The following is a 22528-nucleotide window of genomic DNA, read 5'->3' on the forward strand; positions in this document are numbered from 1 at the left end:
AAAAAAAAAAAGAAAACATGCTAAGTGAAAAAAGCCAGACACAAAAGGCCACATACTGTACATTTCCATCAGAATAGACAAATCTATAGAGACAGAAAATACATTAGTGGTTGCTGGGGCTGGGAGGAGGAAGACTGGGGAGTGACTGCATAATGAGTATGGGGTTTCCTTTTGGGATGATGAAAATGTTCTTGGCACTGGATAGTAGTGATGGTTGCACATTCTTAATGCACTGAATCACACAGAATGTACACTTTTAAATGGTTACAGTGGCAAATTTTGTGAATTTTACTGCAATTAAATGTCTCGCCCCGACAGTTTAAAACCCAGAGATCTAGCCAGAGAGAAGTGTAGTCTAGGGAGAGCACATTGTCCCACGCCTGGCCTCTCACTAACTTAACTGCCCTGAAATTGCTGGGTTCAAACTCCAGCCTATCTAGCCAAAGCGTCCTTCATGATGCCAACTCCTTTGTAGGTGGTTTTGTTTATTTTTGTCAGATTTCTTGTTCAGGGTTTACTGAGAAAGGCCTCCTGGGATGATGAGCACGACAGGGGCTGATGTAGTGTGCAAAGGGTCTCCTTCACCTAACTGAAAGGAACCCTGCAGGAGAAGGCCTTATTATGTCTGCAGCCTTGTTTATTCTGGACAGGGTTGTGTATATCTTTGATTAGTGTGAACAGGTACTAATGGGGTGCCCTGCACATTGCTGGCACTTACTAAATTGTTAAATAAGTCAATGGGTGAATGAATAAATATTAATTTGTGAGAGCTTGCCTCGCTTGTGGGCTTGTTTCCACTCTATTTCTTAAACAGGGGCCCCTTGGGAAGGGGAGTTAGCCCCAAAAGTCCCTGGAACACCCACTTGCTCAGCTCTATACGCCCTCAGGTCATTACCAAAAGCAAGTTCGTCTTGGTGAAGTTCGACACCCAGTACCCCTACGGTGAGAAGCAGGATGAGTTCAAGCGTCTTGCTGAAAACTCGGCTTCCAGCGATGATCTCTTGGTGGCAGAGGTGGGGATCTCAGGTATGGACAAGTCCAGGATGGCTGGGGAGGGCAGAGAGGGAGGAAGCTAGGAATCGTTTCCACTTGGAAGAGGAGTACCCAGCATCTTTCCTTCTGAGCCACCCTCAAGGAGTGTAAGTAAACAGGTTCATGGCCTCTAAAGGAATCTGGTGCCCATAGTAGGCTTAACCTGAGCAGATTCTGGGACCATGGAATCTCAGCTCAGCCGTGCAGGTGCCTGAAGGGAAGGGAACCCCTGACATTCCACCCCTCTCTGACATTAAACTGTGAGAACTTTCAGCTCTCCTTGCAGGGAACAGAATGAAGAGGGCAGAGGGGGTGCTATGTCCCCTAGTGGACTGCATAGTCAGTTCTTCTGTCTTCATTTCAGCTTCTGTACCAAAACTGTTTGGTTTTGGCTTTAGCTCAAATGCACTGATGCCACCACTAATCCAAGGGCACCTCCCAACCACAGTGACAGCTTCAGTAGTCGCCAGCATTTAGTGGTCAACAGGGTAAAGATCTGCGCCCCCCATTGCATTTTAAATCTTCACTTGAACTCTACCTGAGAAGCAAGATGTATTATCTCCATGTTATACTTCAGGAAAAAAACCTGAAGCTCAGAGCTTAAAGGACTGTGGGCTATGGAGTGGCTCATCCAGAGCTCCACCTAAGTGTTTAGTCCCAGGCAGGGACTTACTTGTCTCACTTCCCGCCCAGCTTGGATGCCTCCATTCCGTAGTAAGCTGGGAACTTAGTAGAGAGTCTGGTCCTGGGTAGATAGAGATAGCTGGCACACCTCTCCAGGACAGTCAGTCAGATTCGACTCAACTTTAGGTAACTCCCTTGGTGCTTTTATTAGAAAAATAATAATAGTTAACATTTATCAGATGTTTACTGTGTGCCAGGCCACTGTGCTGAGTGTTTTACATGTGTTTCATCTTTGCAAGAGCTCTATGAAGGAAGTGCCATGTGGTACTATTACCTCCATTGTTTCAAATGAAGAAATGGATGCTTAGAGTAACTTGCTCAAGAATGTGGAATTGTTAAGTGGCAGAACTAGGTTTGGAACCCTAGGCATCCAATACTACCACTACTAGTAGTTGGTCTTAGCCGTTTCTTGGCAAAGTGTAAGAAACCAGTTGTCACAGCATCAGCCCTTGGGGCTGCTACTGCCCGTTAGGAAGGGTGTTTTGCAGATACTAACAGCAGCTACCACATATTAAGCATTTAACCTGGCCAAGTATCATGCACATATTCCCTCATCCGGTCCTCCCAACAGCCCCCATGTGGCAGGGACTGTGTTCCTTCCCTTCCACATGCTCCCCTTTCTCACCCAGCTCCAGCCAGACTGGCCTTTCAGGAGACTGAAAACTCCTGAGCTTAGTCCTGCCTCAGAGCTTTTGCACTTGCAGTCCTTTCTGCCTGAGACACTCTTCCCAGATCTTCGCGTGGCTGGCTCCAGGACATTCAGGTCCTTTAGCTGATGTCACCTTCACAGGGAGGCCTTCCATGACCACCCGAAGTGGGCTTTCTTACCCAGTCACTTTGTCACATCATGCTGTTTTGTTTTCCCGATGCCACTCATCACCTATGTTTATGTGTTTGTTATGTCTCTTCTCTCCCTTAGAAGAATGAGCTTAATAGTCTTTTTTTCTTTTTTTTTTTTTTGAGACAAAGTCACACTCTGTTGCCCAAGCTGGAGTGCAGTGATGCGATCTCAGATCACTGCAACCTCCACCTCCTGGGTTCAAGCGATTCTCCTGCCTCAGTCTCCCGAGTAGCTGGGACTACAGGCATGTGCCACCATGCCCTGCTATTTTTTTTTTTGTATTTTTAGCAGAGACGGTGGTTTCACTATGTTGGCCAGGCTTGTCTTTAACTTCTGACCTCGTGATCTGCCCGCCTTGGCCTCCCAAAGTGCTGGGATTACAGGCATGAGCCACCGCATCCGGCCGAGCTTAATACTCTTAATCACAACTAGACCCTCAGCACCTAGAACAGCATCTGACACATAGTGGGCATATAATAAATATTCAGAAGAATCTCCATTTTTTCATCTAACAGTTCAGAGTTTAATTATTTGCCTAGTGCTACATGGCTAGGAAGTGGTAGAGGAGGAATTCAAACCCAGGTATGTATGGTTGCTCCTCACTTTGAACCATTACATGGCCAAGAAAATTCTTCTTCCCTTCAGTGCAGCTAGGTCCCATAGCAATTTTCTGCCCTGAGTTCCTCATGGTCTTGCTTTTTGTGTCTGGTTTCTGCTCACAGATTATGGTGACAAACTGAACATGGAACTGAGTGAGAAATACAAGCTGGACAAAGAGAGCTACCCAGTCTTCTACCTCTTCCGGGATGGGGACTTTGAGAACCCAGTCCCATACACTGGGGCAGTTAAGGTTGGAGCCATCCAGCGCTGGCTGAAGGGGCAAGGGGTCTACCTACGTATGCCTGGTTGCCTGCCTGTATACGACACTCTCGCTGGGGAGTTCATCAGGGCCTCTGGTGTGGAGGGCCGCCAGGCCCTCTTGAAGCGGGGGCAGGACAACCTCTCAAGTGTGAAGGAGACTGAGAAGAAGTGGGCCGAGCAATACCTGAAGATCATGGGGAAGATCTTAGACCAAGGGGAGGACTTCCCAGCATCAGAGATGACACGGATTGCCAGGCTGATTGAGAAGAACAAGATGAGTGATGGGAAGAAGGAGGAGCTCCAGAAGAGCTTAAACATCCTGACTGCCTTCCAGAAGAAGGGGGCCGAGAAAGAGGAGCTTTAAAAGGCCGTCTGTGGTTTTCCAGGGTTTGGTGGGGGTAGGGAGGGGAGAGTTAACCTGCTGGCTGTGAGTCCCTTGTGGAATATAAGGGAGTAGTGGGAAAAGTGGTACTAACCCACGATTCTGAGCCCTGAGTATGCCTGGACATTGATGCTGATGTGACCATGCTTGGGATGTCTCTAGCTGGTCTGGGGATAGCTGGAGCACTTACTCAGGTGGCTGGTGAAATGACCCCTCAGAAGGAATTAGTGCTATAGAGGAGAGAGGAGTATACAGCCCAGGTCTTTGACAGGTGTAATTCTCATTCAATTAAAGTTTCAGTGTTTTGGTTAAGTGGACCTGAAGCCATTCTGTTGTCTTTTCAAATTACACTTTGGTCTATGACCTGCTTTCCTCTTTGAATCTAAGCTGGTATGGACTCCACTTTCCCAGCGTAATAAACTATCTTCGTAACACTGTGGAAACTGGCATACCTTTGTTATTTTCCAGTGATATTCAGACTGACATGGATTGACTCAAGTGTGTTGTCCATTTTCCAGTCCTTAAAACTCAGTAGCAGTATTGATGAATACATTGAACCAACATTGATGGACCATGGTGTGATTATTTTCCATGCTCTGTGAGGTACACATAGCAAATTATTAGTTTTACTGATATATTCTGTGACTTGGATTTACACAGCTAAATGATATAGTCCAGTCCAATCTGAAAATTAAAAAATATTTTCCATCTAAATCACTATCTGTCACTAAATAAATACTAACTTCTAGAAAGCAGACTAAAGAGCACTTGTGCCAACATTCACATCTTTTCTTCAGACTCAGAAGCAGTTATCTGCAATAGTGAGCTTCACGACAGCCCTACTTTCATATTTAACTATGTGAAAATGTTATCAGACCACAGCTCCTGAAGTATGTCTAATTGCACCCACGCAAAGAATGGAGTTGGCAAATAAGACCTTGAATTATTTTCCTCCATTTTATCCAGGTTGGTATATTTAGTTACTAGAAACAAAAAAATAGAGGAAATTCCATGTGTTGAATTGGATGGGACAAAAAATTGTGATAGCTTAGGCTAACAATTCAAACCAAGTAAGTAAGAGATGTTTAAACCTAAACATCCACCTGCTGACAGCTTATGTACTCCACATATGATGAAAGACTAATAATTTCTACATTTTCCCTTCTCATTACTTTAGTTCTCACTGAAACTTTTGGAAGATCTTTTTGGACACTTCTAACGGGTAAATTTGCTTTGGCTGTTCTAGTGTGTACCATGTAAACAGGATCACTTCCAAAGAGCAAAGTATTCACTTTTATAGAAATTAGAATAAGATGACAAATGGCAGGTAGGGAAAGGACTCTAATATTAAATGCATCCACAGTCCGTGAATGAAGACTAATCTTGATTCTCAATTGTAAGAAGCAGGAATGTGACTACCTCCATGGGCACGGCACTGGATGCGTTCTGGTTGGGTATGGTTCTTTACAACCCCAGGGCCTTGAGCTGAAGAAACCTGAGCTATTGGGCAAAACTACATTATCGTATGTCAGAGGCCCTTTGTTAGCCAATAGTCTTCATTAAAGATGAGCCCTCTTTCTAGAGTCTTGTGATTTGCATATGTCACATAAAATCCAGTCTTCCCTGACCCAAGTCAAATGGATTCCTTTCCTCTACCTGTTAGCATTTACTAATCCTGTGGCTCAAGTACTGCTACTCAGATTCTAATGAAGACTATGGACTGGAATCCCAGAATCAATCAAATATTTATAGTTATTTTTTTAAAAGAGATGGGCATCTTGCTATGTTGCCCAGGCTAGACTTGAATTCCTAGGCTGAAGTGATCCTCCCACCTCAGCCTGCTGAGTAGCTGGGGAGTACAGGTGCATGCCACCACACCTGGTTAAGTATTTTCAATTTTAAGGGAGTTTCCTGATAACCTGAAGCAAAGCAGACACTGGATCCAACATGAATTGTGTTTAAGGAACTTACAAGTTATCTCAAATGGTGCCAAGAGTAATTTACAAATAGTTCTTGGTAATTGGCACCACAAAAAAAATGTTGGAGTTGGAACTGCATCAGCAGAGATTATACATAGGGAACTAATCTGGGAATATGAACATGGCCAACAAGACTTAAGAATGTGAGAGAGATGGTGAGGGGGATCTGGATTTTAGCTCATTTCCTCAAAGCTTAAGGAAGTTTGAATCGTTTGCAGGAGAGTTCAATAATTTCAGTATTAAATAGTAGTCTTACCTACAACAACTACTTTTCTGATTTGTAAAACAGTACAGTGTCTGGGCCGGTGTGGTGGCTCACGCCTGTGATCCCAGCACTTTGGGAGGCCAAGGCGGGCGAATCACTTAAGGTCAGGAGTTCAAGACCAGCCTGGCCAACATGGTGAAACCCCGTCTCTACTAAAAATATAAAAATTAGCAGGCCGTGGTGGCAGGTGCCTGTAATCCCAGCTACTCGGGAGGCTGAGGCAGGAGAATCGCTAGAAATCAGGAGGTGGAGGTTGCAGTGAGCCAGGATCGTGCCACTACACTCCAGCCTAGGGGACAAGAGCAAGACTTTGTCTCAAAAAAAACCAAAACTACAGTATCTGAGGCCTAAATTTACTGGACTATATGGAAGCTGAAGGTTGCAGAAAAGCTCTGCACTTCTGAAGCATAAACTTCCGTAGGAACCCCACAAATAATTTGTATAAGCATTTGCTTCATGGTAGCTTACCCTCCAGTTGTATTATGAAATACATGTCTGCATCAAAGCAGGAACAGCATCTAAAAAAACGGCGTGTAAAAAAGCATAAACCTGAGCCCATCTCTGGAGAAAAGAATGGCAGCGAGGTATGCCCAAGTACCTATCTTTTGCTAGAGAAAAACTGTGGGAGGCCGAGGTGGGCAGATCACGAGGTCAGTTCGAGACCATCCTGGCCAACATGGTGAAACCCCGTCTCTACTAAAAATACAAAAATTAGCTGGGTGTGGTGGCACACGCCTGTAATCCCAGCTACTCAGGAGGCTGAGGCAGGAGAGTCACTTGAACCTGGGAGGCGGAGACTGGTGAACCAAGATCATGCCACTGCACTCTAGCCTGGTGACAGAGCAAGACTCCGTCTCAAAAAAAAAGAAAAACCTTGGGATGGAGTTAATTCATAACTGAAGAAAGAGGCAAAAACTGACTCTTTGGGGGCTCATACAAGGGGACAATATGACAAGACAGAAAGTAAAAAAGAGAAAAAGTTCCTACTTCTACCATGTTGTCAATGTACCTGAATAAGTTCTGAATCCCAGCTTGTGGGTTTGAGTTCCCTTGGATAAATCATGTCATCAGCCTGCCTGAAATCCTCCGGTAACTTCCCACTAAATTTAGAATAAAATCTTATTCCTTCCCCAGACTACAAAGTCCTGATGGATCTCATCCCTGCTCAACTTTCTATCTCAATCCTACCCCTTTCATTAAGTCCCAGCCACTTGAACATTTTTTCACTTCCTGGAACTGGCTCAGCAGCCTCCTGCCTTGGGGCATTTGCATATGTGTTACTTTTTTCCTGAGACTTCATCATTCAAATCAGAAGTCACCACTTGGGAGGTCCTCCTGTGACCCAGTCTGAAGTGACCATCTAGACACACTCAATTCACATACTGTGATTTACATTATTAAGCAGGATGTAATTACAAACTAATATTTTTATTGCCTCTTCCCCATCTCACAGCCACTAACTGGGATATACGTTACTCATTTACTAACCAGGACACAGCATCTCAGCAGAGCCTAAAGTGGAATCTGCTATATGCTAATTAAGTGTTCAGTACATGTATGTTGAATTAATAACTGCAAGTATAGAAGGTACTAACTTTTGAGCCAAAAGGACTAGTTGACTTCAAATAAAAATTCTAAATTCTCAAATATTAAAAATATGCTGGGATATAGCACTAAATTCACAATTGAGATGAATTACACCATTTAGAAGGTTGTGGCTTCTAAGAATCTGAACAAAAAGGAACCAGGCAGAAATGCCAACTTAAAATGAAAATGTTTATATAAATTAACCCATCCAGTTTAAAGTAGATTTGCTATGCTTCACTTACTTAAGAAGGAAGAATATATACTTCCCATATTAATAAATCACATCAAATAAGTAGGAAGTTTCAATAACAAGCCTGTAGATACATTGAAACCCCTTTTTATATTAAAAGTTAAAATGAAAGACAAATCCAGATTGAACATAGTGATTGCAAAATATAATGCAATTTTGAACAATTGAAATTATGAAAATATACAAAATTGATGGGCAACACAACTAGGCATTTTTACATTTTCCATTATGTGGAGAACACTACAAGTTTCTCTACCTTTTATCCACATCAGATAAATGATTTAAACCAAATGTTTGCTTTGGAGAGTCTTAACTTAGGATCTCAGTAGTATAAAAAGCAATAATTTTTCAGTCTGTAAACAGTAGTCGTGATTTTTCTCCTTTCCTTTTTTAAATATCAATTTACCACACAAAAACAAACAAAACAAAAAAACCCATACAAATCAAAAACAGCAGCAGCAGCAATGAGTTATTTGGGAATTCTCTTCAAATACCAATGACATACGATTGCTGGGAGAGGGTGCTTTTTACTCATGTAAGAATATATATATGTGTATATATATATATATATTTTAACTGTACACAATTTATAGTGCATGAGGGTTACCAAGAGAACAGATTGATAAGAGATATTGGCCATTTCTGCATAATTTCATTCTTTTTACAATTATCTCAAAATGTGAAAGCTGGATCTAATTGAAATGCTACATTTAGTAGGAAAATCAGCAAATAACAAAGGAAGCATAACCTCAACATAACATTATTTGTCATTAAAGCCAGTAGAGGTCCCAGATATCTTCAGGCAAGAGACTGGTTAGGAAGACCACTAGAGTCACACACTGTCCCTGAGGACCAAGGCCAGCCCACTGAACATATATATATGCTAGATTGATCATGGTCAGTTGACAGACTTTTTCAAAGAGCATTTCTACAGTACAGTACTTGTTTGGATATTCAGAGACATATCATTTCAAGAACACATGCCATACACACGTACCCCACCCTCCCCAGCAGACACACGCAAAGTTCCATCTTAAACAGGCCATAGTTTTATGAAAGAATATGTTATCATTACATGAAATTCAGAATTAACCAGACTTTTCCATTCATCTTGTTTAAGACAGTTCTTCCTTTTGGGATGGGGTATATGACAGCTGTGGCTACTCATATCAAAAATAAATTTTTGAAATTACTTGATGGACTAGGATTTCCAACAAGCCTTATTTTGAACAGGTAATGCAGTAACTGTTTAAATTTTCCTTGGAAGTTTAAGCACTATATCAAATTATGAATCTAAGAAAGTCAAAATGGAGGGACGAAATGCAATTACTATGAATACACAGATATTCCCAGCTCTCTTGGTTGCTTTTAAAAGAAAAACGTATCACAATTCACTGGAGCAGTGCAGATTGGAAAGCACCTTTAAGGTCTTCAAGACCAATCCTCCATTGGATGCTTAATTTCCTCATCAAATTCATTTCTTTGCTCTTACAGAATTAAACTTGAACTATATTTAGGTAACAGACCAAAAACAGAAGCAGGGATTCAAACAGAAAAATATTATCAAAGAAACTATAAACTGTATGACATTTTCAAGAGCAATTTTTACCTCTTCTATCAGACCAACCTCTGATAGAAGAAGCTATAGTCTTGGGGACATCCAGGCAAACAAAGTAAACACCATCCTGTTACAATTCTCTAAGTTTGAAGAAAGTAGTTCAAACCTCAAACCCACTGAATAACATTTCTTTTGCCAGCCTAAAACTTAAAGCCTAAGGTTAAATCCATAATATTACATTCCTTCCTTCCCAAACCCCCTACTTAAAGTATTAAATCTTAATTTTCATCATATATATGTATATATGAGACTCACAAAACCAATGAAATAAGTGTCAGACTTGCCTGCATAAATTATGTACACCTCTCTTCTTTGAAACAGTCATTCCCATCTTTCCCAAATATTATGAAAGACAGAAAGCTAGTCCTCAGCGGGCTTAATAAGTGGTCTGCACTGCTTTCCCCTCTGAACAGCTATAAATTAACAGAGCCTTCCTTGCCTTCCTGAGATTTTAACTCTCACAGAAGCTAGGATGGGGATGTCTTAACTATCAGACAAAAACTAAGCCAAAAAGTGAGGGCCTGTGGTCATCCAAGTGGTGCCCTTCTATGACGGGTGCATATGCCAGATCTCATCTAAGGTCCTTTGTGTAACTGCCTTGGGTTCTGTGGGAGCCAAGTAGCTGAGCAAACCTCAAAACAAACTTACTGCTGTGGAAAGGGGGCCTGTTCGCAGGCATGGTCTCCCTTCCATGACTTGTGGCTCAAGGACCAGACCAAATACTCTCATGGTTATTTATAATGGAAGGGCTACTCAGTTGCTACGAGGTTGATGCTTTATGCTTAATTTCTATTGCTGTTTTTATAGACCCCCCCGATTCCCTGAAAAGATGTTTCTGGTGATGGGAAGAAGAAAAGTAGGGTTCTCTTGTTGCTGCCATATGCATATGAACATGTATAAAAAGTGGTCAAACCCAGATAAGGGTCCTGCTTCTGGTTTATATACAATAATTTAATCAGTTGTATATATTTAACACCTAAAAAAATTCACGATCAAAGTCCTTCATGCATTTTATGAGGAAGTTCTGGATTAAAATCATGGTCAACCAGATGTTGCTTTTGCCTGGGAAGATGGTGTCATTTTCTGTTGCAGAGTCATCAGTGCCCGTGGTTGATACTTTCTTAAATTTTTAGTTTCTTTGTGGTCTCAAGTCTTTTTTTCAGCAGCTCCCCCATTTCCAGAAGTGAGTGCAGATAACTGCTCTGCACCTTCCCTTGCACAGTCTTTGAAAATTTTCTCTCTTCCTATAAAGGAGGAGACAAGAATAATTAATCTTGTTTAAAAACCATGCCCCCAGATTCTACTTCTCAGATAAAAGTTAAAGCTGCCATTACCTTTGGTCTCATCGCAAGCTCCATCAGAACACAGTGGGTCATTTTCAATTGCATAAAATGCAAAGAAGGCAAAAGGCCATCACAAATGGGTATTTTTCCATGTGATTCTTCATGGAAACCCTATTGCTTTAGCATCATTACTCTTTCAGGTACCCTTTGTTGTAAATTATATAAGGTAGAAAAACTGGGCCAGGCACAGTGGCTCACGCCTGTAATCCCAACACTTTGGGAGGCCCAGGCAGGTGGATCACTTGAGCCCAGGAGTCCGAAACCGGCCTGGTCAACATGGTGAAACTCCATCTCTACTAAAAATACAAAAATTAGCCAGGCATGGTGGCACACACCTGTAATCCCAGCTACTCAGAAAGCTGAGGCACGAGAATTGCTTGAACTCGAGAGGTAGAGGTATTAGTGAGCTGAGATCGTGCCACTACACACCAGCCTGGGCGACAGAGTGAAGCTGTCTCAAAAAAAAAAAAAAAGAAGAAAAACTGAGATTTCTGATTACTACTTTTTAATCAATAAAAATAGAAAATTATGACTAGTTTGGACATAAAATCCCTACTATTTTGTTATAAGCTGTACAAAGTGGAAAATTTGAGATTTCTGATTGTTTTCATCAGAAAAAAGTAGAAATTTATTACTAATTTGTACATCATCACAGCCACTTTTAATAATGGCCTCAACTTTACCAACTCCATCATTTCCAGTTACAATATTAACAAGTCTCCCTCCATATTGACAAAGCCCCTGAGTTCAAGAGACCAAATATATATTCTTTAATATGAGTTATTATTTGCTGACAAATGTTTGGGGAGATCACAAAAAACAAAGGGGAAGGAGTGAGTTCTCACAGAGAAAGGAGGCTGGCTGAAGACTGATTAGGTTTACATGAAGTTGAGTGCTGCAGAGCCCAGAACTGTAGAAGAAACAGGGAATATACTTTCTGACCCAACAATACTAGTACTTCAGGTCTAATTTTCCTTAGAAATACAAATGTGCATAGAAGGGTGTGCACATTTCACTCGGTAACATATGTAAAAGCAAATATAAAGAAACAACCTAAAATGTCCAGCAGCAGTGGTGCATTTATATTCTGCAGCTGTTTAATGAACAAGATTGATCCATAGGCATTAGCTTGAACAGATCTCTTGAATATAAAACTGATTTTAAAAAACTTTTTTTTTCAAGAGGCAGGACTCACTAAGTTGCCCAGGCTGGTCTTGAACTCCTGAGCTCAAATAATCCTCCAGCCTTGGGCCTCCCAAAGTGCTGGAATTACAGGCATGAGCCACTACACCTGGCCGAATTTACATTTTTTAAAGTACAAAATAATAAAATACTGTATATTTTCTCTATGAATATAAATACACACAAAAAAGTCCTAACACACACCAGTTTCACTGGGATACCCCATAGGAAGGAAGAAAGGGAATCAGGACTAGAGGTCATAGTCCAGAGACCTTATTCACAGTGTTTCAAGTTTAGAAAGAAAGGGAGGAAAGAAAGCAAAGGAGCCTAATGGAAACTGAATTGAAGAGATTTTTACCTTTAAAAGACAAGTAGCCAGCACCATATGCATCAGGTATTTGGTACTCCTCAGTAACTATATGAAACATGACTTTAACAAAAGTAGGCAATATAAGGCCGATTACTGCTTTGTTTAATCCTTGCTATAATCCTATGAAGTAGGCATTATTATCATTCCCATTTACAGATAAAGAGATTGAAGCCTAGAGAGGTTAAATAACTTTCCCAAGGTCAAAAGACAAGAACAGAAGCTAGGGCTTCAAAAATCTAGAGCATGGCCAAGTTAAGGATAACCTCTAGAACTCTGAAAATAACTCTTGCTCATCATTTCAGGATGCAGAGAGATCTTTTAACATAAACAACCACTTGATAGTCAAAACAGGGCTATTGTGCCTATCACCTTCATATCTAACAGTATATCTATGGTATCCCTTCCCGTACACCATAAGCTCTGGCCCTGCCAACTGTGTCACACTGCACCACAGAATTCACTTTCCTGCCTCTGTGCCTCCTCCTGCTTGGGATCCTTTTCCTACATTTCTTTCTACCTGGTGAAAACCAATTAATCTTCCTCAAATGTCCCCACTCTTAATTAAAGAAAGCAGACATGTTCATTTTGAAAGGAGTGATTTTTTCACTCACTCAGTTCAATATGAACATGTCTGCTTTTTTAGAGGGGTGGGGAATGGAGTCTCACTCTGTCACCCAGACTGGAGTGCAGTGGCGCGATCTCAGCTCACTACAAGCTCTGCCTCTGGGGTTCATGCCATTCCCCTGCCTCAGCCTCCCGAGTAGCTTGGACTAGAGGCGCCCACCACCACACCCGGCTAATTTTTTTGTATTTTTTTAGTAGAGACAGGGTTTCACCTGACCTCATGATCCGCCTGCCTAAGCCTCCCAAAGTGCTGGGATTATAGGCGTGAGCCACCGCGCCCAACCCATGTCTGCTTTTTTAAATCAATATTTGGTAATATGAACTGCTCTGAGCCCTTTCCCACAGTAAATACCTTGTTCAAAGTCTAACGTTTTTAAGCTTTACAAAAGAGGGGCTTACAATCTCTTAAGGCTGGTGTGCTAAGAAGGAAAATTCTATTCATTCCCTTTCCTATGAAGGTCTGGTGCTATGATGATGGCTGCCCTCAGGTTACTGGATAAATTCCCTCATCAGCAGTTTAGCTCAGACAAACTCCTGGAGGGAAGCATTTTCTTAAGATCAGTTTCAGTATCAACAAAAATTTAAAAATCAGCCTGGAGCAACAGACTAGAAACAGATGACTCCACCACTGGTGGAGTCCTTCTGGCCCCTATCAAAATCCTAAATCTACTTCAGGCCGATGAATTAACATTTACAAAAAAGAATTATTATTTTAAGGGAAAAGGCTTTATAAGGATTTTGCTAACTACTAGAATTTGAAAAGACCTAAAATAATATCAGAAGACATTTGATGGTGGTACATTTGATTCCATACTTGGTTTCATTCCCTTTTTGGTTGGCTTGCTCTAGCCTAATTATTACTGACATAATTACCTCTGATGTCCAGCATTTCTCCTTTCTTAGGTGATAACTGGGTGGCAAGGAAGACAGCTAACTCAGCAGCAGGTAAATTCTACTCAACAAGATTGTCCCTGGATTTCAAAATATGGCTGGTTCCTCAAAATGCTGGCATTAGTTTTCATAGTAAAAGAACAACCCCAAAAATGTATAGAAAGGAGGAGGTATGGGAAAAAATGAAGAGGGGGAAAAAACCTACCACCATCAACACAACAAGAAACTACTGCCAAGCACCTTCTAGTCACAAGTCTTATAAAGAGGAAATGATAAACTGAACTTTAACTTATCCTTGTGATAAAGATGAGAGAGAGAGAGAGAGAGAGTGAGTGAGCGCGAGCGAGAGAGAGAGTGTGTGTGTGTTGTGTAGAAAACATTGCTGATTGCCTACAATCTCTTACCGGTGAGAGAGAAGTGTCTTCTAAAATAAGTTCTTCAAGTTTAAGTGCAATTAGATATGTTTCAAGCCCTTTAATATGATCCACAACATTGGAAATTAAAATCTGGAGCCCAGTAACATAGTCTTGGAAACTGGTAAAGACAGGTGGCTGGGAAAAAGATTAAAAAAGAGTTGAAACATTATCAAACATATTACCCATATCTACATCACAAAAGCTACTGAAAGATATGAGGGAATTTAAATAGTGGCATTTCAAACTAGTGGTTTCAAGTGAATGAACGGTACTAAAATAACCAGCTAGACATTTGGAGATACAAAATAACACACAGTAATATTAAAATAAATTTCAGATAGATTAAATACTTAAATAAAAAAATCCATCAAAGCACTGGAAGAAAATTAGGTAACAACTTCTGCAATCATGACACTGACGTTAAAAAAGCCTTTCTAAACATCACAGTAAGCTAAAAACAATTAAAAAGATTATCCTTGTTTTTAAAAATATTACTACATTGACAAAAAAAAATCACTCAAGTTAAAAGACAAATAGCAAACTGAAAAAAAACTGCATCACCTATGACAGGGGATTAGTAACATTATTATGTTAAGAACCCAGTAGCTCAACACATATAAATAGGAAAAATATTACTACCACAATAAGAAACTTGGACAAAGAATAGAAAACATATCAAAGAAATCCAAGAAACATGTGATACAACTAAAAAACCTAGCCAATCCATCAATAAGGCTAGCTTTTCACTCAAGAAGTATTCTTGGACAGTTCAATATCAACAAAAATTTAAAAATCAGTATTAGAAAAAGGAGATACCAATATTTACCTACCCAGATGGTTAAAGATACAGACACATTCAGCACTGTTGGGGATTAGTACAAATGTATATATGTATATACACTTATTAACTGTATAAATATATATATACAGTTAATTTCAGATCTAAGAGCTATCCTAAAGAAACTATATTATATGCCAGGCATGGTGGCTCATGCCTGTAATGCCAGCACTTTGGGAGGCTGAGGTGAGTGGATCACTTGAGGTCAGGAGTTCAAGACCAGACTGGTCAACATAGTGAAATGCCATCTCTACCAAAAATACAGCCAGGCACAGTGGTTCATGCCTGTAATCCTAGCACTTTGGGAGGCTAAGGCAGGCGGATCACCTGAGGTCAGGAGTTCGAGACCAGCCTGGCCAACATGGTAAAACCCTATCTCTACTAAAAATACAAAAATTAGCCGGGTATGGTGGCAGGCGCCTGTAATCCCAGCTACTCCTGAGGCTGAGGCAGCAGAATCACTTGAACCTGAGAGGTAGAAGTTGCAATGAGCCAAGACCGCGCCACTGGACTCCAGTCTGGGCGACAGAGCGAGATTCTGTCTCAAAAACAACAACGACAACAACAACAACAAAAAAATTAGCTGGGCATGGTGGCGCATGCCTGTAATCCCAGCTACTCGGAAGGCTGAGGGAGGAGAATCGCTTGAATTCAGGAGGCAGAGGCTGCAGTGAGCTGAGATCCTCTGCACTCCAGCCTGGGCGACAGTGAGACTCCATCTCAAAAAAAAAAAAAAAAGAAAAATTATATTATAAATGTATCTTTGTGGCTCTGTCTGTATCTCAATAGCAGCATATTTATAATATTCAAAAAATTAGAACCAACAATTCATCAATATAAATTATAGCATATTAATAGTACAATATATAACCATTAAAAGTAATGAGATGTATCTATATTTACTAACATGAAAAGATATCCAAGATACCCTGTTATATGAAAACAAAAAGGCAAGTTACAGAACCTTCTAGATAGCAGGTTTGTTTACCATGAAAATTTTCGCAGTGGTTATTACTGACTGGTGGGTATATGAATGATCTTCACTTTATTCACACCTTTATGGGTTACTCTGATATCAGAAAAACCATTCTCACTTTTAGAAACCAGAAAAACAACAAAAAACGCTACAAAAGGCAATTACCAAAAAGCTATCTGACATGTTCTAGGGTTGTAAGCTTTCATTAGAAGGACAGCAACAAAGCCAGTCTGACCTATACTTTCAAACTTTGCCCTCTTTTTTTTTTTCCTTTTTGTTGAGAACGAGATCTTGCTATGTTGTCCAGCCTGGTCTTGAACTCCTGGGCTCAAGCTATTCTCTCGTCTCTGCCTCCTTAAGTGTTGGGATTACAAGCATGGGATTACCAGTGCCCAGCCTCAAACTTTGTACTCTTGATCAGTTAAATTATCTTTGTCTCTGTTCTTGTTGTTTAATTCTCATGAATAGAGGAAAGTTTCGAAGCGCCCTCATTCATATCTAAATATCCTTTGTTTTTGAATGAATAGCAACACTCAGCAGCGCATCCACTCTAAGGAACTCCTGAATTTAACTGAATTGTTCAGAAAGTCAATTTATAACTGAAACATCAACCTTTTCTTTTTTTTTTTTTTGAGACAGCGTCTCACTTTGTCATCCAACCTTGTGCAGTGGTGCGATCACAGCTCATAGCAGCCTCAATTTCCCAGGCTCTAGTGATCCTCCTGCCTCAGCCTCCTGAGTAGCTAAGACTGACTATGGGCATATGCCACCATGCCCAGCTAATTAAAAAAATTTTTTTTGTTTAGACAGGGTCTCATTATGCTGCCCAGACTGGTCTCAAAACTCCTGGGCTCAAGCAATCTCCCCACCATGGCCTCCCCAAGTGCTGGGATTATAGGTGTGAACCACAGCACCCAGCCAACATTTTCAAATGATAATGATTTTTTTTTTTTTGAGACGGAGTCTCGCTGTGTTGCCCAGGCTGGAGTGCAGTGGCGCGATCTCAGCTCACTGCAAGCTCTACCTCCCGGGTTCACGCCATTCTCCCGCCTCAGCCTCCGAGTAGCTGGGACTACAGGCACCCGCCACCACGCCTGGCTAATTTTTTGTTTTTTTAGTAGAGACGGGGTTTCACCATGTTAGCCAGGATGGTCTCGATCTCCTGACCTCGTGATCCGCCCGCCTCAGCCTCCCAAAGTGCTGGGATTACAGGCTTGAGCCACCGCACCCGGCCGATAATGATTATTATAATGCTACAGTGAACAAAAATCCAACATAAACTCAAACCTTAATAAAACAGCACATCATGAGCTGTAATGAGCACTAAATTATTTTCCTGTGAAATGGAAAAAAATTATGTTACTGTTTTTCACATTCAAAAATTAAATCAATAAAGATGGGGGAACCCTTAAACTGAATACAAATGGAAATAAACTTTATATCATATTAATAAAAAGTAATCTCAGTTTTTAATTCCAGTGTTTTTACAGAGTATCTTAACTGTCTACACTCACTGGAACATATTCTAAGGACAAAAAGAATTGCAAAACATTTGAACTTTAATGAGTTTATTGGAACTAGTAGTGGAACTGATGTATGAATTCCCAAAACTATTTAGTATTTATTGTGAAACAACAAATAAATATATTGATATTTGGATGCAGGGTTCTCACTCTGAGAAAAAGAAGCTACAAAAAGGGAATGAGGGAAAGAGTGGAAAGAACTCTTGAAACTGAAAATATCACTAAAATGCTGGCTTGAAAGTATCACTAAAAATTCTTTTTGTAGGCCGGGCATCATGGCTCATGCCTATAATCCCAGCACTTTCAGAGGCCAAGGCAGGTGGATCACCTGAGGTCAGGAGTTCAAAACCAGCCTGGGCAACATGGTGAAACCCCATCTCTACTAAAAATACAAATATTAACTGGGAAAGTGGCACCTGCCTGTAATCCCAGCTACTCAGGAGGCTGAGGCAGGAGAAGCACTTGAACCCGGAAAGTGGAGGTTGCAGTGATCAGGCCATTGCACTCCAGCCTGGGCCACAGAACAAGACTCCATCTCCAAAAAAAAAAAAAAAAAATTACGTAAAACTGTGCGTGTGCATGTGTGTGTGTGTGTGTACACGCATGCATAAAAACACTGCCTAAGGTCTCATCACAGAAATAAACTAGAAGCAATGAAACCCCAATAGCAATGAGCACACTAACACCTAGATCTTGGTTTTGAAATTCATTACCCATAAAGGAACCAGTGCTCTTGAAAAAATGTCTGATTTCAGTTCAGTGAGAAAATACCAAGTATGTGGAACATTTATGCTGTTCCAGAAAGGGCCCCAAAACTGATGAGGACATGTTAAAGGACAGAAACTAGATTAAAGGAGCTAAACAAATTTGGCACAATTTGAGCATCCAAACGAAAATGATGATAATGGATTATAATAAAGTGAATTTTTTTAAAAAGAGTCCATGGTGATACTCAAATAGTGACATTTAAAAATATATATATATTCAAATTAGAATATATTCAAATATATACGAATGGGTTGGGACATCTCTTATTTTACAAAATAACAGCAGCTGATAAATGATAAAATACAGAATTTAAAAAAATCATTTGGGACACATCAATGTAATAACTAATTCAGGCGTTTAACTAAGAATGGATGCTAAAACCAGTGGGTGAAGGGCCATTGGGAAATAGGATTTTCACAGACTCAAGCATTATCCCATACCTTACTTATTACAGAGAGAAAAACGCACCTTTATAATGAAGAAATCTGGTAGATATGTCCTTAATCATATAATGAAATCTGAAATCACCAATAACAGAACACAACAACATGAATCACATTAGTGTCCCATTATTGGTGATTTCAGATTTCATTATTTAATAATGGGACACAACAACATTAGTGACTCCTGATTTAACTCACTAAAACGGACAACAAGTCTATATTTAACTTCAATATAAGCAATCAGCTTACATTTAGCGATTATCTAAATCCAGATTGTGGGACATTCTACCAAAAAGCTAGCTAGCGTCTTCAACAACAAAAACAAAGCAAAAGGTTAAGGAAGCGTTCTAGATTAAAGAAGGGTAAACAGACACGACAACTAAAGGTCATGTCAGATCCCTGACGGCATTCTAGTATTCTGGAAAAGGATATAAAAGACATAACTGGAATAAGTGGAAAACTTTGAATACTGATTTGTTTTTTGTTTTTTTCAGACGGAATCTCGCTCTGTTGTCCAGACTGGAGTGCAATGGCGCTATCTTGGCTCGCTGCAACCTCTGCCTCCTGGGTTCAAGGAATTCTTGTACCTCAGTCTCCCAACTAGCTGGGATTACAGGCACTCACCACCATGCCCGACTAATTTTTGTACTTTTAGTAGAGATGGGGTTTGACCATGTTGGTCAGGCTGATCTTGAACTCCTGACCTCAAGTGATCTGCCTGTCTTGGCCTCCCAAAGTGCTGGGATTACAGGCGTAAGCCACCGCACCCGGCCTGAATATGGACTTTATTAGATAATATTATTGTATCAATGCTAAGTTTCTTGAGTTTGAAATTTTCTTGAGTATTACGGTTTTACAGAGACCTGTCCTTGTTCTATCCTGATGTGTTACATGTCACAAGTCTGTACTTTCCTTTTACATGGTTCAACAAATGAGATAAAGCAAATGTGATAAATGGTTAAAAGTTGATAACCTAGGTAAAGATCTTTATGGGTGTCATATTAATCTTTCAACTTTTCTGTAGGTGTGTAATTTAAATTTTTTTTAAGGTTAGGGGAGAAAAACAATGCATATGCAGGGACGTCTAATCTTTTGGCTTCCCTGGGCCACACTGGAAGAACTATCTTGGGCCACACATAAAATACACTAATGTTGGACAGGCGCAGTGGCTCACACCTGTAATCTCAGCACTTTGGGAGGCAGAGGTGGGCAGATCACCTAAGGTCAGGAGTTCGAGACCAGCCTAGCCAACAGGGAGAAATCCCATCTCTACTAAAATACAAAAATTAGCCAGGCGTGGTGGCGGGCACCTGTAATCCCAGCTACTTGGGAAGCTGAGGCAGGAGAATCGCTCGAACCCAGGAGGCAGAGGTTGCAGTGAGCCAAGACAGTGCCACTGAACTCCAGCCTGGGCAATAGAGTGAGACTCCATCTCAAACCAAACCAAACCAAACCAAAACAAAACACTAACAATAGTTGATGAGCTTAAAAAAATAATAATAAACTAAAAAAATCTCATAACGTTTTAAGAAAGTTTACGGGTTTGGGATGCATTCAAAGCTGTGGGTTGGAGAAGCTTGGCATATAGGATCCTAAGGACTCAACATGGAGGAAAATAGTGAAAAGAAAAAGTAGCATGTGGTCAGATTGGTACTTGTATATCACTTGTGTTACTGTTATTACCATGATGATGCTGGTTTCTTTTTTCTTCCTTTTCTTTTTCTGTAAATTTAGTTTGTATGGTCGCAGGACACTCTCACAGTAACTGGATACCCAAAGGATAACAGAAATAGTCTGAAAGGAAAAATTGCAAATTCACCAATAAGGATTACACTAAAAATATCTATCAGGAAATTAGAGGCAATGGATTCAACAAATTCTTATGCAGTTCTTCTATGTGAATCCCTTCAATTTCTCATATGAATTTCCACTCTAGTTTCTGCAATCACTCTACTGATCCAGGCCTTCATCATCTCCTGCTCAGAATACTATAATGACCTAACTCTTCAGCCTTTCTTATGGCTCTCCTAGCTCAAAATCCATCCTCCACTTCACTCCAATTTTCTGTCACTTCCCTGGAGAAGTGGGGACTGATTAACATCCTTTTCACTCAGGGAAGAGTCCAAATTCCTAGGCATGGAATCCAAAGGTTCTTTACAATATGCCTCTCCCCTCACATCTCTCCAAGCAGGTAAGATACCACCTTACCTGCAAATCTTAACTTACATATGTATGGAGAAATCTACCCAGTTGATCAGCACATATCCTGCATTGTATCAAATTAGCTGTTTATATGTCTTCATCTATACTACAATGTGTGCATGTACATATATGTCCGCTTATTATTCATTTAATAAAAATCTCTTAGGCACTTACAATTTGCCAATCACCAGAACAGTGTACACTCCCCATACAGAGCAGTAATGGGAGAACGGTTAACAAATATATGACAGGAATAAAAGAAAAGATAATAGATTATGAGTGTTTGCAATCCTCCTTTTCTCTCCGGCAAAAAAGGAAGAGGGAGTTTTGCTGTATCAGTTGTTGGATGCTGTCATAATGCATATCTCAGCAATTAATAAATGACAACAACAAATAAAAGAAGCTGAAAGAATTAAACTACATAATAAAGAGTGAGTCAGAAAGGAGAATGAAAACAGCTAGATTTGGGGTGAATCTGGAGAAGTTTAGAGATGAGTATAGCAAATTTCAAGAAGTTTTACCTAAGTATTAGGAATGAAATCATCTTAGAATTCTTGGAAGGAATTGGTTTTAAAATGATTTAAATTTGCTTTTCAATTAACAAAAACAGGGATGGAGGGTTAAGTTGCAGGTATAAGGTGCCTATTACCTGTTCACTGTTGAAAAATGAATCCTGTAGACCATTAAGAACAACACTGTCTTGTAGGAAGAGAACAAAAACTTACCTCAACAAAGAAAACTAGATTTTCTAAAAGAGTAGGATGTGTTTTCAAGTTACCGTCTTTAACTTCTAAGAGGTCACCTTTACATTTACTGAAGACATCTGAAAACAAAAAACAGTTTAGTTTTATTCAGCTTTTATTTCAATGCTATTTTAAGGAACACAACACACAAATAAAGAATAAGCAAATAAAAACTTAATTTAGAAAGCAATTTTTTTTTATTTTCCATAATGAACCCAACTCCAAAGGACAGACTATCCATTTTAAGCTCTTTAAAAAGTCATGCTATTGCTCTATAGTCTTCAAAATATAAAAGGTAGCCTTAAAAATTATATATTCTACGGTCTAAACACCAGCGAAGCCTTTTCAGACAGATCATGAGCACAGTAGGACTAAGACTCTAAGTGAATGATTCAGAGGACTTGTGCCATTATGAACTGAAAAACCAAAAAGGTACATTGTAGAAATGCATCTTCATACTGAAAGACCAAAAAGGTACATTGTAGAAATGCATCTTCATAACAGATAATAAATTTTATTATCATAATCTTAATCATTAAGTTTTCAGACATTCTTCATCTGGGCAATAAAATATAAGACCAAGCCAGGCTCGGTGGTGCACACCAGTAGTCCCAGCTACTCAGGAGGCTAAGGCAGAAGGACTGCTTCAGTCCAGGAGTTAGAGTCCATCCTGGGCAACATAACAAGACCTCATCTCTTTAAAAAAAAAA

General features: G+C 40.1%; 2 protein-coding genes across 3 annotated transcripts in view; one reads left to right on the forward strand and one right to left on the reverse strand.

The window, feature by feature from the left end:
* Positions 1 to 4117, forward strand: part of ERP29 (endoplasmic reticulum protein 29) — a 10888-nt gene extending 6771 nt beyond the window's left edge. Inside the window, exons 2-3 of one of the 2 annotated variants that reach the window (XM_011997897.1) lie at positions 888 to 1026; positions 3280 to 4117. In XM_011997897.1, coding sequence (XP_011853287.1) covers positions 888 to 1026; positions 3280 to 3782 — 642 coding nt within the window. In that variant the 3' untranslated portion in view covers positions 3783 to 4117. The remainder of the gene's footprint in view (positions 1 to 887; positions 1027 to 3279) is intronic. The other variant, XM_011997898.1, reaches the window with a different exon arrangement.
* A 3835-nt stretch (positions 4118 to 7952) lies between these two features.
* Positions 7953 to 22528, reverse strand: part of NAA25 (N(alpha)-acetyltransferase 25, NatB auxiliary subunit) — a 90246-nt gene continuing 75670 nt past the window's right edge. The window contains exons 20-23 of the mRNA XM_011997899.1: positions 21801 to 21898; positions 20557 to 20667; positions 14314 to 14460; positions 7953 to 10743 (exon numbers count right to left, since the gene is read on the reverse strand). Of these exons, the coding sequence (XP_011853289.1) occupies positions 10621 to 10743; positions 14314 to 14460; positions 20557 to 20667; positions 21801 to 21898 (479 nt within the window). The 3' untranslated portion in view covers positions 7953 to 10620. The remainder of the gene's footprint in view (positions 10744 to 14313; positions 14461 to 20556; positions 20668 to 21800; positions 21899 to 22528) is intronic.

Source organism: Mandrillus leucophaeus, unplaced genomic scaffold (genome assembly GCF_000951045.1).
Source record: "Mandrillus leucophaeus isolate KB7577 unplaced genomic scaffold, Mleu.le_1.0 Scaffold55, whole genome shotgun sequence".
NCBI lineage: Eukaryota > Metazoa > Chordata > Mammalia > Primates > Cercopithecidae > Mandrillus > Mandrillus leucophaeus.